Source organism: Peromyscus maniculatus, chromosome 3 (assembly GCF_049852395.1).
Source record: "Peromyscus maniculatus bairdii isolate BWxNUB_F1_BW_parent chromosome 3, HU_Pman_BW_mat_3.1, whole genome shotgun sequence".
Taxonomy (NCBI): domain Eukaryota; kingdom Metazoa; phylum Chordata; class Mammalia; order Rodentia; family Cricetidae; genus Peromyscus; species Peromyscus maniculatus.
The window spans coordinates 80,298,287-80,313,711 of record NC_134854.1 but is presented as its reverse complement, the minus strand read 5'-3'; the positions used below and the strand labels follow the sequence as shown (position 1 = coordinate 80,313,711).

General features: G+C 43.7%; 1 protein-coding gene across 1 annotated transcript in view; it reads right to left on the bottom strand.

Moving 5' to 3' along the window:
* The window catches only part of Vopp1 (VOPP1 WW domain binding protein), an 86,182-nt gene extending 72,714 nt beyond the window's left edge, over positions 1–13,468 (bottom strand). The window contains exon 1 of the mRNA XM_042273410.2: positions 13,228–13,468. Within this exon, the coding sequence (XP_042129344.1) occupies positions 13,228–13,281 (54 nt within the window). The 5' untranslated portion in view covers positions 13,282–13,468. The remainder of the gene's footprint in view (positions 1–13,227) is intronic.
* Positions 13,469–15,425: the final 1,957 nt, after the last annotated feature.

The window sequence follows — 15,425 nt, the reverse complement described above, 5'->3', positions numbered from 1 at the left end:
TAGAGGAAGCATGTCTCTGGGGGTGGGCTATGAGGTTTCAAAACCCTCATGCCAGGCCTAGTGACTCTCTGCCTGCTGCTTGAAGATAAAGATATAGTTCTCAGATTCTGCTCTAGTACCATGCCTGCCTGCTGCCACTCTCCCCACCATGATGGTCATGGACTAACCCTCCAAAACTGTAAGCAAGCCCCCAATTAAATACTTTCCCTTGGCCATGGTATTTTTCACAGTCCACAGGTTATGCTTTAGTTCCTGCCTCTAGGTTTCTGCCTTGAGTTCCTGTCTTGACTTTCCTAAGTGATGGAAATGTAAATGAAATAAACCCCTCTCCCCACAAGTTGCTTGTGACTGCAGTCTTTATTACAATAATAGAAACCCTAACTAAACATCCAGAGAGATAAATGAATGGTCATATAATATGTATGTTTCACAGTTGCTAAGATTTTCAAGCATAAATACATATTTGTCACAATAAAATTCTTTAGGAAAAGTAGAAGCTCAAAGATTTGAGAAAATTTTCAACTGTTATAAAAGGTCTTTAGGTATTTTCAAAGGAATAATAATCAGTATCAAATTACGAATGGTAGTTAGATTCTACTAAGTACATTTGATGATTAATGCTATAATTTTACTTCATATTTTTATAATACATGAGAAATCAAATCCATTACAATTCTTTAAAAACGATAATAAAAGGTTGCATATTCATCTCCAGCCAGACCAATGACTCATGGCAAGAAACACTTGCAAGTAAAGACAAATGGACTAAGGGTAAATTGTGTGACTCAACGGGCCACACTACAGCTTCCACAACAAGATTCCTCTCTCCCTCTCCCCTACCCTCTCCCTCCCCCTCCCTCCCTCCCTCTTTTGATTTTTGGTTTTGCTTTCAAATTTGGTTTGGGGGGGGGGCGGGGGGGTTCGCAAAGGCAGAGGGTGGATGCAAGGGGGTGAGGAGATAAGTTAGATCAGAATGCATGATGTGAAATCCACAAAGAATAAATAAAAGTTTTTAAAAATGATATGAAAGTAATACAAATTTTGGAAAATTCTTAGGGGAATATAAAAAGTGTTGATAACCTCTATGTCAAGGAAAGGGGTTCCAGAGGAAAAGGAAAGACGGGAAGAAAGAGAATAGGAGGGAAAGAGAATTAAAAAAGAAAAAGAAAAGAAAAGAAGGGAGGAAGTGAAAGTGTTTTAGTTGATCTTGAGAGCAACAAAGAAGAACCAAGGCTGCAGGATTTTATTTAGAGGAGGTCTACAGGGGCTTTAGGAAAACGCCCTAGGGCACAGAGACTGTGGTGGTTTGAATGAGAATGGCCCCATAAGCTCATATATTTGAATGCTGAGTCTCCAGGGAGTAGAACTGTTTGAAAGGATAAGAAGGAGGTGTGGCCCTGTTGGAGAAAGTGTGTCACTGGGAGGGTGGGCTTTGAGACAGGCCAAGGCTCTCTCTCCCCCCCCCCTCCCCACTCTTCCTCTCACTCTGCCTGCTGATTAGTTCTTGGCATTCAGAAACTATGAAGCATCTTGAGAAGGAGCCTCCCACAAAACCCTGGTACTTGGTGAACAGAAGAGGTGACTGCTTGTTGGGGTTAAGTGGTCAGGGTTTAGGGAAGACAAGGAGGTAATGAGAATTCACATACTTGCACACACAAATCCACAGAAGCAGAGCTGTGCACTTAAAAGATTTTCTTTTACAAGAAAACTGTGTCCCCAGACTACAACACAGAGATGTTATTTTATAAATGAGATTTGAAATTGATTAGTTACTTGATTGGAGCACGGGAGATATCTGGGTAGTAGTTAAGTCTCATGTTTGGATGGCATTGTGACTGTATGACACACGCTCTTGGCTCTTCATGGAATAGCTGGGAATCTTTGTATAAAATAGAGATTAAACTCTCCTCTCGCTGACTCAGTTGATTCATCTGTAAAAGAGAATTGCCTTGACACTGACAGAGCTCTTTGGAAAATCCCCATGTGGAATTTAACTGGTTCCACAGGTTAGATTAAGAGACTCTGAATAGGAGCCAAAGAGATGGCTCTGTTAAGAGCATAATGTTCTTGTAATGTACCAGAGTTTGGCTAGCATCCACTTGGGTGGATTACAGTTGCTTTTAACTCCAGCTCCAGGGGATCTACTGTTTTCATGTGATCCCCCTATATGCAAATAATTTTTTAAAATATTTTTTTAAATGAGATGATGACTATTACAGCAATTCCCAAGCAAGGTTGCTACGTTCTGGTCCCTACCAAGATCAGCTGTCTACCTACAGGAAAGAGCTCTAGTTAATTCTTTATTTAAAAGTTGTGCTTCTGGTCAGTTGTCCATGCCCAAAAAAATAACTCCACATCCGTGCTCATGCAAATGGCCCTAATTAAAATCAGTGGGTGACAAAATGCAATAAAAACACAAAAAAACCAAAGCAACATGCAAGTAGAAGGGGGCTTACTGGGAAGAAGCGGTTCAAAAAGAGTGGGAGGGGTGTCAGAGGTAATGGGGGAGAATTGATTAAAATACATTGTATACATGTATGAAGTTGATGAAGAATAAATAAAAACAATAAAGTCCTTGCTTGGAGTTAGAGTATGTCAGTTCAGATTAAGACACCAGGTTTCATTTTTCTATGATGATGAAAAGGACTGTCATCCCTGGCTCTTACTTTCTGACCTGGGTAAACCAATAAGACAAAGTAGCCATCTCTCGGTCTGGGATGCCAGGGTAGGGTCAAGCAGAAAGCATCAGTTGTTCAGGTGACATGCTGGCTGTCAATTAACTTGAGAGTAGGGGTGACTCTTACCCCCTAGCTGGCCACTGTCTTGGTCACTTGCTGTTTTATATGTTTCATCATCAACAAAAGAGTCAAAATAGGTATTCATGAGATCATGAGACTGAGTTTTGATGAGATTGCCTTTCTGGATGGTTCTGGTTCCCCGTTCTTCTTTCCATGTGAATAGAAAAGTTTAATATTGGGTCTCTGTCTGAGTCACTGCTCTATGCTGTGAAGAGACACCATGACCAAGGCATCTCTCTCATAAAGAAAGTTTTTAATTGGGGGGTTGCTTACAGCTTCAGAAGTTTAGTCCATTATGGTGAGGAGGAGGATGGCATGCAGACAGGTGTTAGAGCAGTAGTTGAGAGCTGTACTAAACTTGAAGTCTGACTTAATACAATTTAGGCTATTCTGTCCTCCACGTAAAAATTGCAAATATCTCAGACCCTACTCTGCTCAATATTTTTATTAGTCAGGTGGATAACACTAATAGTATATTAACCAAAGCCGTCAATGATACAAAATAATAATAATAATAGATTAAAAACTATATTGCACAGCTAGATTTTACACAGCTAGATTTTGATCGGTCTAAAAAGATAAATAATTTTGAAACAGAACCAATTTATATTTTTAATGTAACACACAGCTCCACGACCACTGTATTCAGTAACACGTGGTGAAATGAGTGCAGTTGCACCACAACTCGGTGTGGGCCTTCTTTGTTTCAGAAGTTGAGGCGCAAGGCAAGATCACAAACTAACACAATCTTAATAACATAAGGACAAGAAGGGGAAACCATGCTATGACAATGTCAGTCACGTCACACTTACAGAACAGTGTCATTATTCATGGAGAAGAATTAGGAACCAAAGGCTTCAGGACAAGATGTACACACCAGTGAACCTTTTATTTTTTTCTGAAAGAGCCCACTTCTCACTAGTACTTAGCTCTATAATCAACTGACCACAGGGTCCCAGAAGAGCAAAAGAAATGAACAGCAAGGTAACCTTACGGATCTTGTATGATGCAAATACAACATTGTAGTTAAAGACAAGACAAAAAGAATTTGGCAGTAAAGTTCTGCAATGGTCTAACAGGTACATAAGGAGAATTATATTTAAATAAAGAGTAACACCGGGCAGTGGTGGCTCACACCTTTAAATCCCAGCACTGAGGAGTCAGAGGCAGGTGGATCTCTGTGAGTTCAAGGCCAGCCTGGTCTACAGAGCAAGCTCCAGGGCAGCCAGGGCTACATAGAGAAACTCTGTCTTGAAAAAAACCAAGCCAAACCAAAGAAAAACAAAAACTAAGGAGGTTGAAAGGGGGATGGGGATGGGATTGGTGACTAGAACAAATAACTAGGGTGAGGACGGGTGGCCCTCAGTATGAACTGATGTATCTTACAAGTTCAACAAATGCTTCAGAATTTCACACACATTGCACAGGCACCCACCCCCTCTTCAGAGCCTATCACTTACCTTCCTCCTACCACAGCCCTGCCCAGCTCCTGCCATGTCATTACTTACCCATTTATCTATTTGCACATTCAGATATTTACTAAGTTTCTATTATTGGCAAGCACTACAGATATGTATATAGTTGGTGGCACTGAGACTGGACCTCCAGCCTGTGCATACACGACACTAACACTCTACCACTGACCTACATCCCCAGTCTCCGAGGATATTTCAGTTAATAAACAGTACTAAAACATTTGTCTCTAAACTACTTACATAGCGGAAGATAAATTCCATCGCATTTTGAAGCTGATATGTAGCCGGCAGGAAGGGGATTAACAGGGAAGACAGAGACAGTCAGGAGGGCGACTGGGAAGGAAGTTATGTGGGTGGTCAAGACAGCTATGCCGAGGAGACATTAAGACGCTTCACAAAGAGAATACAGTAAGAGTAAGTGCTAGGAATAACATGCACCGTGTACCTAATGAAGCGGCCAGCCATGACTATAACCCTATCCTTGCTGTGTATGTCACCGTCACGTCCATTCCCAGTTAGGCCAAGTAGAGCCCCAGCTCTGGACAATGCTCCCGACTCCCTGGACATCTGGCCACAGCCCTTCCCCACGTCAGAGCAATGCCTCTGCGGTAAGGTGCCATTGGCTCGCCTGTCTTTGCCCTTCCTCTCTCGCCTGTAGCCACCCAGCCCTCCCCGGAGCTTCCAGGGATAAGCCTGAACCCTTTTCCACCCAAACTGAATTGTTGCTCGGATTTTAAATATTCTTTGAAGTAAGACACTTGAAAGGTTTATTTCTGAAAACTCACAGGTTGGAATGCCAGGGCACGAAACTTTTGACAAACAACAAAAATCCCTCACTCTGAAATAGTAAAGTTCTAATTTTGAGATTCCCGACTATCAATAATCATAGAACTACAGAAAAAACACTCACTAACCCCCTTATTTTCCTAATTTCAAAAGGCAACATTCACTTCCTCATCCTCTCTCGCCCAGGGATAACCACCCTTACTTCCCAGCCAAGAACAGCTGTTCTTTTGGAGAACAGCCTTGAAGCAAAAGGCAGCATCATTTAATGCACAGCTTTGGTGCCAGGGACAGATCAGGAAGAGTCTGAGGCTGACCCCGCCCATAAAATGGGTTCATGCCCCTGTGAACAAATGCAGATGAACTTACAGACTTGCACTGGTGACTCATATTAAATAATATTTGAGGGGAGTGGGAATTAACTCAGAGATATAGCACTTTTCTGGCATGCACAAAGGCATGCCCAGCACAGCCAAGATATTTGTAAAAATTAATATATACATAAGTAAAATTTTAAAGTATACGTTTCAGGAAAAATGGAGCCCTTCTAACAAACACTAAATATATTTCAAAAGGGTCACCAAGTTAACTCCTAGAAAGAGACTGCTGTCTTGTAGAATATTATTTTAAGGTGTGTTACATTTATTTATGCTCTGGAACATTTGTTTAATGATGCAAAGATGTGTTGCATTCGTTTATGTTGCATTTGTGTTACTTTGCCTGTCTGAAACACCTGATTGGTCTAGTAAAGAGCTGAATGTCCAATAGCTTGGCAGGAGAGAGAGACAGGCAGGGCTGGCAGGCAGAGAGGATAAATGAGAGGAGAAATCTGGGGGAGGATCTAGGAGCAAGAGAAGAAGGAGGGAGAAAAGATGGGGCCAGACACAGAATAAGAAAGAAATGATATACAGAAATAGAGAAAGGTAAAAGCCTAGAGGCAAAAGGTAGATGGGATAAGTTAAGAAAAGCTGGCTAGTAACAAGCCAAGCAAAGCCTGGGCATTAATAAGTATTAGTAAGTCTCCATGTGTATTTATTTGGGAGCTGTGTGGTGGGCCCCCCACAAAAGCAAAGAGTAGAAACCAACCAACTACATTTTGGTGTTCAACATGAGGGTCAAATTTCCATAGGGCCTGAGAAAGCTTAGGGGGAAAAAAAAGGATATGACTCCTTTAAGAAGTTCTGCCATACAGAAACAGCCTTGTTCATGCTAAATAAAAACAAAAAAAAAAAAAACTGAGTAAAAACATCTGCCATAGTGCAGGGCACTGGCATTCCATAGATGGGGGATTGAATGCAGTTTCCTGGTCAAGTGCATCTCTGACCCAGCCTCAAGATTTAGGCTTTGCAAATACCAGGCACAGCTCTAGGAGTTCAGTCAAAGAGAGAGAAGAGATATTCTATGAGCAAGTGAATCGAGATGATGATGGGGAAACCTGCAGAGATGATCAAACCAAGCTAATGGGAACTCATGAAAGTTGGATCAATGGCTGTGAAGCACGCATGGGACTGGACTAGGCCCTCTGCATGGTGGGACAATTGTGTAGCTTGATCTGCTTTGGGGGGCCCCTGGCAGTAAGATCAAAATCCATCCCTGGTGCATGAGCTGGCTTTTTGGAGCCTACTACCTGTGGTGGGACTCGTTGCACAGCCTTGAAGCAGGGGAAGGAACTTGGATTTGCCTCTACTGGATGTGCCTCCCCATGGGAGGCCTTGCCTTCTTGTGGAGGGGAATGAAAGGTTGGTTGGGAGCGGGAGGCTGAGGGGGCAGGAGGAGGGAAGAGGGTAATCTTTGATTGGTGTGTAAAATGAATGAAAAAAATTTCTTAATAAAAAAAAAAAAAAGATTTAAACTTGGTTCACAAACTGAGAAGGGAGCAAAGCCAGCTGACAGAGCTGCTCAGAGGACCCAGCTGTAGTTCAGCAGTTTAAAGTTTTCTTGCAGGGTCAAAAAAAAAAAAAAAAAAAAAGATTAAGAGATACACAGTAAATACAGATCCAGGCGGAAAGAACCCTCTAGACAGGTTCCAGTGTGTTTTACAATGTGCCTAGCTTAAGAAAGAAAGAATAGGCAGTCATAGGAAGAAAGAGTTTAAAAATAATAAAGTCTTTAAAAAGAGAAGTAAAATAATAATAATAATAATAATAATAAAGAATAAGACACACAGGGATTCTGGATCCTATATAGTATTGTGCTGATCTTGAATTTTTTGAATGCTGATGAGCAAACAACTGCTGGTAGGCATGGGCTTGTGAACAGGACTGCAAAATTAAACCAGCCTAGATACCTTAGGGCTATCTTAACTTTTAAAAAGAAGTTAAAAAAAAAAAAATGTGTTTTTCAAATGGAAATCAAAAATGCTTTGGGGAAGAGGTTTTGGTTTCCCCCCCACCCCCACAGGAAACAAGAGGTTATGGATTCATTCCAGGTTAATATGGATCAGGTTTGATCAGGGAAGACCTCCTGAAACTTGACAGGTGATATCTATCAATAAAGGTTATAGCCGGTCTTCTCAGGACTTGGCCATTATCTCAAATTTTCTCAGAGACCCCTAGAGATGTCTTCACCCACAGACAATAGGAAGTAGTTTAGAGAAAATGATGTCCACATTCTCAAGAGTTGGGTTGTGGGAGGCTTTTGGTTATTTGGTGGGTTATGGATGTTTGTTATAATTTAGGGGAATATAGGATAAAAATACAACTATTAATTTCAGACACATCTGCTCCTGGCAGTACCAATTTACTTCATAAAAGGATGATGGGCATCAAAGAAACTCCACAGGAGTTTGCTTTCATTGTGGCAAGATTAGCCATTTGGGCAAGAAACTGCTTTTGCCTTGACTGCTTGGCTGTGTCCTGTGTAGACTGGACATACACGACTCACAGGAAAGTGACTACTGAACTTTGCCAAAACAAGGCAGGACAGTCTTTCAAGATTCCTGCTTCACAGAAGAGTCTGCCAGACACTCTGTAGGACACAGAGGAAAGCAAGTGATGAACTTTGCCAATACAAGGCAGGACAGTCCTTCAAATTTCCTGCTTCATTGAAAAGTCTGCCAGATACTCTAGGCCTGTAGGCTGAAGATGGATACCTCAACATTGTAGAGTAACTGTCCAGGCAGATGTCTCTGTTGTTAGGTAATATTAATTCCTTCTCAGGTCTTTGATGGGGTTAAAGACTAAATAGAGTTTCAGTTTTCATTTAGTTATGATAGGAAGTAAATTAGATATAAAACTTTGGAATCACTAGGATAGGATAGATAATGGAGTGTTTTCTCTGAACTTGCTAAATACAAATGAACTAAATATTGTAAATGTAATTCTTACTTGGTAATTGTTTTTGTTGTATGTAGTTTTACTATGTTAAAGTTATAACCTTTCATTTTTATGTAGACAAAAAGGGTGAAATGCTATGGAATATTGTTTGAAGATGTGTTACATTCATTTATGCTGTGAAACATTTGTTTAATGATGCAAAGATGTTTCATTCTTTTATGTTGCATTTGTTTAACTCTGTGAAGCTGTATTACTTTGCCTGTCTAAAACACCTGACTGGTCTAATAAAGAGCTGAATGGCCAACAGCTTGGCAGGAAAGGATAGGTGGGGCTGGCAGACAGAGAGAATAAATGGGAGGTGAAATCTGGAAGAAAATCAAGGAGAAAGCAAAGAAGGAAAGGAGGATGCTAAGGGACAGCCACCCAGACACACAGTCGGTCATGGAGTAAGAGTGAAAGTAAGACATACAGAAGTAAGAAAAGGAAGAAGCCCAGAGGCAAAAGGTAGATGGGATGACTAAGAAAAGCTGGCTACCAACAAGCCAAACTAAGGCCCAGTATTTATAAGTAATAATAAGCCTCCACGTGTGTTTATTTGGGAGCTGGATGGCAGGGTCTACAAAGAATAAAAAATTTTTTAAAAATTAAAAAAAAAAAAAACAAGTACAGTGCTATGAAACAATGTATTATGAGGAAAAGTCCCAGGAAAGCCTCCACACTTGGGGTCTAATTACTCCTGTTTCAAACAAGGTGCAACCAGCTTTTTAGTGTGTTCTTGCAATTTACTGTGATCCAGTGAAGGCTACTAGGAATAATCCTACCAGCACTGACAGGAGCTGGATCCCTGTTCTCTTATCCTACAAGGAGCTCTTGTGAGCGAGCCAGCAAAACTGAAGCAACAAACCTTAGAATCTGAGGACTCACAAGGGGCTTTTAGTGTCTCCCACTTGTGGGAACCAGTCTTTGACCAACCTGCAGAGTATGCTACATTTCTGACCTGCACTTAACCTTGTATTTAACCAGATGGTAGACTATGACAGAAAGATGTGAGGAGTATAAGACAGGGACTCCCACTAGCTGATCATATAATTCACAGGAAACTAAATTGGGGAGAATGATGGTTCCAGGAAATGAGCTTCAATATGCCTCCATGGGGTAGGAAGATGTTGTCAGCTGCCTCTTCCTGCTTAAATCCTGACCTAGGTAGGAGTCCGGTTGAATGGCCAGGATTCCTGGGATGTTCATGCTGATATCTGTTATCCAGTACACATCCAACTTCCCTCTCTGAAATGTCACATCTAAATTAGATTATCCCTCTAAGGAGAACTGACTTAAGTTTCTGGAGGAGTTTTGGTGGTTTGCCTGCATGTTGGAATGCACACCTCTGCAAATCTCTCTGGGACAATGCAAGGCATATATTTGGTCCATGTTCCCATGTAAACAGACTTTGGAGAAGAACATCATGGTGGGGGAACAAAAGAACCAAGTACCTGAATTTGTATTTCAAACCCTTTTATTTAACAGCAGTGAAACCTGGGACCATTTATACAATAGCTCCCACTTGAAATAACCACGGGCATGAGGATAATTGCCAGGATGAATCATGAATTAGCATTAGTAAAGTACTCAGAGCAGGGCTTGGCGATAGAGTAAGTTATTCTGTGAACACTCACTAAACAAAAATACAAATTTCTCCATCCAAGCAAACTTCTATAAAAGGATATCAGGGTGGGATGGGAAAGCCCTCTCCAAATTGTTAAGATTCTCTCTCTATTCAAGGATATCTCACTAATAAAACTAATTTTGGCCGGGCGGTGGTGACGCACGCCTTTTATCCCAGCACTCGGGAGGCAGAGCCAGGCGGATTTCTGTGAGTTCGAGGCCAGCCTGGGCTACCAAGTGAGCTCCAGGAAAGGCGCAAAGCTACGCAGAGAAACCCTGTCTCGAAAAACCAAAAAAAAAAAAAAAAACTAATTTTGACAGCATTCATTGACGAAAGGTTGCCAGAGGGCAGAAATGAGATGTCCACTGCCACAAAACACGTTCAAAGCCAACTACAAAACAAATGTACACATTGAAACTATCCCAAGCAGCACACAGAAACCAAAACAAGTATCCTGAGGGTCAGTCAACAGTCAGAAACTGGAGCCATCAAATGCCTTTCCTAATGTCCTCAGAAGGGACCCTCTGCCTCCTCATACACTCTATAACGATAACTGCACCGTTAAGGACAGCAAAAGCATCTAAAGTATGCAAATAAAATAGTCAAAGCAGACAGTTTAAGATGGAAAAGCTCAGACTAAAATCTCACATTAAACTGGCATGTGAAAAATTGTTAAGAAATCGTAATCCCTTGCAGGCTCACCTCCCTACCAGAAATCAGACACTGAGGATCACCATCATGTATAAGTGAGTTATGTAGAAAACAAATGCTAACAGCACCCAGATAATGCACCTTGTGAAAGCAAAAGAGCTCTGCCTTTGGGGTCTTTTCAACTCTTCAAAGAAGTTTTAAATTCCCTATTAAAATAAAAACTTCCATCCAGACCTGGTGACCCATCCCTGTAATGACAGCACTTGGGGGAGCTGAGGCCTGGGCTGCGTAGGACAACCCTGTCTTAAAAAACAAACAGGGGGACTATGGCTGGATAGAGTACCTGTCTAACATGTGTAAAGGAGCCCAAGGTTCAATCTCCAGCAGCTAAGAAAAATAAATAAAATAAATGAATAGGAATGCAACTTGAAGGCAGACAACTATGTTCGGGGTCCTGAGGTCCTGGGTTCCATTCTCAGCACTTGAAAGAAGTTCCTATGCAAAAAAACAGCTTACTGGATAGAACAAAACCTTCTACACTAAAGGATTAGGCGTTAGACAGATTCCCCAGCAGACAGACAGACAGACAGGGAAAGGAGGTTCTAGGTGGATTAATACACTTTTCACTTGAATATTTGTGACAACCGACTTCCTGCTCCTTCTTCCTCACCAAGACTAGTGTGGGCTTTTTCCATCCAGAAAGTATTCAGTGGGCTTTCAAATCTCCCACAAGAGGGGGGTGGGGGTGGGGGCTCCCCCAGTAGGAACCAATCAGCTTCCCTTTCTTTGTCTGGGTTACCCAATCTCCTGCACTAGCCCAAACCAGCCAATTAAGAGAAAAAAAGGGAAATCAACCCATCCCCAAACATCAAAGTTTTAGCTCTGCAGGGCAAACTCTGATTTCCAGGTCTGGTTCCCCTCTCCACTGGGAGATTCTCTGTGTTCATCCCCTGTGTTCATGCCTTCCTTCCTACCTTCCTTCCTCTCTGTCTCTCTCCCTCCCTCCCTCCCTCTCCCCTCGATCTCTTCCTTACCCCACCCCACATGTGTTTCTGCTCGCAATAAAACTTGGCTGAGTGCTGAGACCTTGTTTTTTACTGCCTTCTTATTCTTTAAATCAGCAGGGGGGGGAAAGTCTATCCCTGCAGTTCTAGACAACACCTCCATAAGGCGTGATGAAAACGTTGAAAATAAAAACTGATGACAAGCAACAACCACAGGTTATCCATCAGAGTTGAAGTTACTTCCGGTTCTTTCCCCCAAAAGCTAATACAGTTGACTCCGTTTGGAGGATTTTTTTCACTTCCACCCTTGACTATGAAGCCCTTGACTGTTGGCATGCCAAGCAGTCGTCTCCTGTTTATTTCCTCAATAAACATCACTGGAATACAAGAAGACAGAAAAGAACACACACACACACACACACACACACACACACACACCCTGTGCAGCCTTTTAGGATAGACACACACAAGGCTAGGAAGGACACAGGAGTGGCACAAACAGAAACCAGAGAATGCTAGATAATCTTATCAAGCACTGTTACACACACACACACACACACACACACACACACACACACACACACACACACAAATCGGATTACAAAAATTGGCAGCGATGTGTTAAGGTAAACACATGGTTATTTTTGTCAACAGTGGTCTCTGGTTCGCTTTCCCACAGCAGTCAATGTTGAATCACCACTCAGAGGGGTTCCTTTCTAAGATTTTTAAAATCTCAGCAAGTGGGAAGAAAGTGAGAGGTGGCACTTCTTCTCAAAAAACATTAAATGCCCGATAGGAGATATTTCGAAGAAAAGCAAGCAATCTTTGCTCCGTTTTGGACCTTGGAGCAAGGAGAAACTGTTCCAGTAACCTTCCTGACTAAAGAAATAAGACTTTCCCTCCGGCGTCTCCAAGAAAACCAAAAAGTCCTCCCAGCACTGCTGAATCCCCAACCAAGGGCGTTTTACAGGTCTCAGACCGCGACAGTCAGGGAGTTATCATTACCCACTTACACTGACTTTTATTAGTACAAAATTCTTTCAAAAGAGTGAAGCCGGGGGAGAGTGAACAAACCCCCAAAGCCCCAATTCAGATCTTACACACCACAAGTCCACTATTTTTGCCTTTGAATGAACCCGCTGGAGCAGGAAGGGTGTCTGGCGTCACAGGATGTCGCGGTTCCACAGCCCGCGGTCGCTGTCTAACCCCGGCTGTGCTTCCACCCACCACCAAGTTCCCGCGGCTTCCCCTCAGTCCACCCCCCACCCAAGCTCCCCGTGGAATTTTCTCCTCGCCTCTACAGGCCAGCACTTCATTTCCCCAAAGCAGAAATGTCCCTCTCCCTCCTACCAGCTGCGGGTGGCGCCGCCCCAGGCCCTGTGCAGCGGGGTGCGCGGGTGGACACGCACAAAGGTCCCTCCCCAAGCCAACCGAGCAGCGGGGGGACCCCGGGCGCAGGCAGGGCTGGGGGGTCCCCGCCCCAGGCCCCTCCGCCACCCCGCACCGCAGATCCGCGAGCTCCGCGACTGCCCTTCCCGCGTCCCCACTCCAGGAGGCGGGGGCAACCGGCGGCCCTACCTCCACCAGCAGCCCGAGCAGCAGCGCCGCCGCCCCGCCGAGCCTGCGGCTCATGGCTCCCGCGAGGCCCGTCCGAAGGCCGGCTGCACGGCGGCCTCAGGGCCGGTCCACACCCCGGGACCGGTGTGCAGACTCCGGGGACACCGGCCGACGCCGGCACAAGGACGCGCCGCAAGCCGGCGGAGCTCGAGGACGTGCCGGGCCGCCCTCGCCGCGCGCCCCCGACCCACCGCACGGGCGCGCGCTCGCGGGCTCGGAGCCGGCAAGGTCTGGAGAGCGCGCTGCGGGACGCGGAGACGGCGGGCTAGGGGGCGAAGACTGCTGCTAGGTGTCTCCTCTCTGGGAGGAGACCGTCTCGTCTCACCTCGATAGTTCTGGGAAGGTTTTTAAAGGACGCCGTGTTGGGGGAGATGGGTGCGGATGAGCCCATCGCTGGGGCCTTCCTGAAGTTTCTGCCCTCCTGAGACATTCTCACGGTGGTTTCTACAGGTGAGGTGGGAGGCTCACCCCGCCCCAGCGTTATGGAAAGGACAGTTAAACTGTAAGAAAAGGACAGCGGACTGTCAAAGGTTGATGTAGGGCTATGCCAACATCTTTCTGTCTGGCTCGGCTAGGACGCCCCACCTTTGGATCTCACAACGTACCTTTGAAGTAGACCCTTTAACCACAGAGAATTGCCGCTGACAGCCGCGCCCTCTCTCACTTGCTCGCAGACACTGTCTTTTTGTTTTTCCCCAAGGCTCAGATGCCACCTAGTTCAAGAAATGACTGAAGCATTGGCTGAACTTGTAAGATGTATCAGACCTAAGCTGATACATCCATAGAGGCGGACAAGAAAACAGCTCATAGAGTCTAAAGAGAGATCTAGTTTAAACAAGTGTGATACAGGGTGCTGAGTGCAGAGATCGAGAAAAATAGAGTCCTTAGGTCCAGAGAGGTCCTTCAGCAGGTGAAAATATTTGCCGGGAAAGCCCGAGGATGAGAATTCCACCCTGGAATTCCAAGACAGGAAAAATCAATTCATTTTACCTCCACATGAGCACATGGCATATGTGCGTGCCTTCTCACAAACACATCACATGTACACACATACACTCACAATAATGAATGAAATTAAATATTTTTTAATAGCTATAGTTAGTTAAAGGACAGAACCACCTCCGACAGGTCATGGAAGAAGTTTACAAAGATAGATCTTTTCATGAGGCAAGTCTAAAATGCTTTGCCAACTTTCAGGACATGACTTATTTGGTTAAGATAGAGCATGCACCATGAAACCACACCTGTTAACACCTGGCGGGTAAAACCAGGGGTAGGGGTGGGGGAAATGTCCTCATGGTTACCCCAAGTTCCATGTTCCAGCACAGTGATAGTTGCATTAAGTTTTATAGTAACAAAATAAAGAAGGACAAAAATTAAGACCTTTGGTAGAAACATTAAATAGGTGAGTAGCAGTGAAGTAGAGAAGTCTCTGCTTTGGCCATGATGGTATTCTTAGCTCTCTGGTCACTACAAGTTGTTTCTTTGGGGAACTTTTGTGTGCACACAGGACTGACTCAAAGCCTGCAAAGGATTATTAGACAGGTAACTTTGCCTTCTTTACAAATCTTTTTTTCATTAATTAACTTTTTAATTGTTTAAAGAATTTCATGTGTGAGTACTATATATTTACAATTCCACTCCTCCATTTCCCTTCCCCAAATTCTCTTGTACCCTCCCACTTCCTCACAAATATATGACCTCTGTAGATGGACTTCTTTTCTCCCAACAGCCCCAAATAATGATATGAGACTTCTTATTAATTATGAAAGTTTGGCCTTTAGCTTAGGTGCTGGGGATGTCTTTCTGTATGCTGTGAATGTATTGCTCTGATTGATTGATAAATAAAATGCTGGATTAGCCAGTAGCCAGGCAGAAAGTATAGTAAAGGCAGGACAAAGAGAGAGGAGAATTCTGGAAAGGGAAGGTTGAGTCAGGAGACGCTGCCAGACGCTGCCACCATGAGAAGTAAGATGTAAAGATACCGGTAAGCCACGAGCCATGTGGCAAGGTATAGATTTATAGAAATGGGTTAATTTAAGATATAAGAACTAGAGAGCAAGAAGCCTGCCACGGCCATACAGTTTATGAGTAATACAAGTCTCTGTGTGTTTAATTGGGTCTGAGCGCCTGCGGGCCCGGGCAGGAATGGAGAAAAC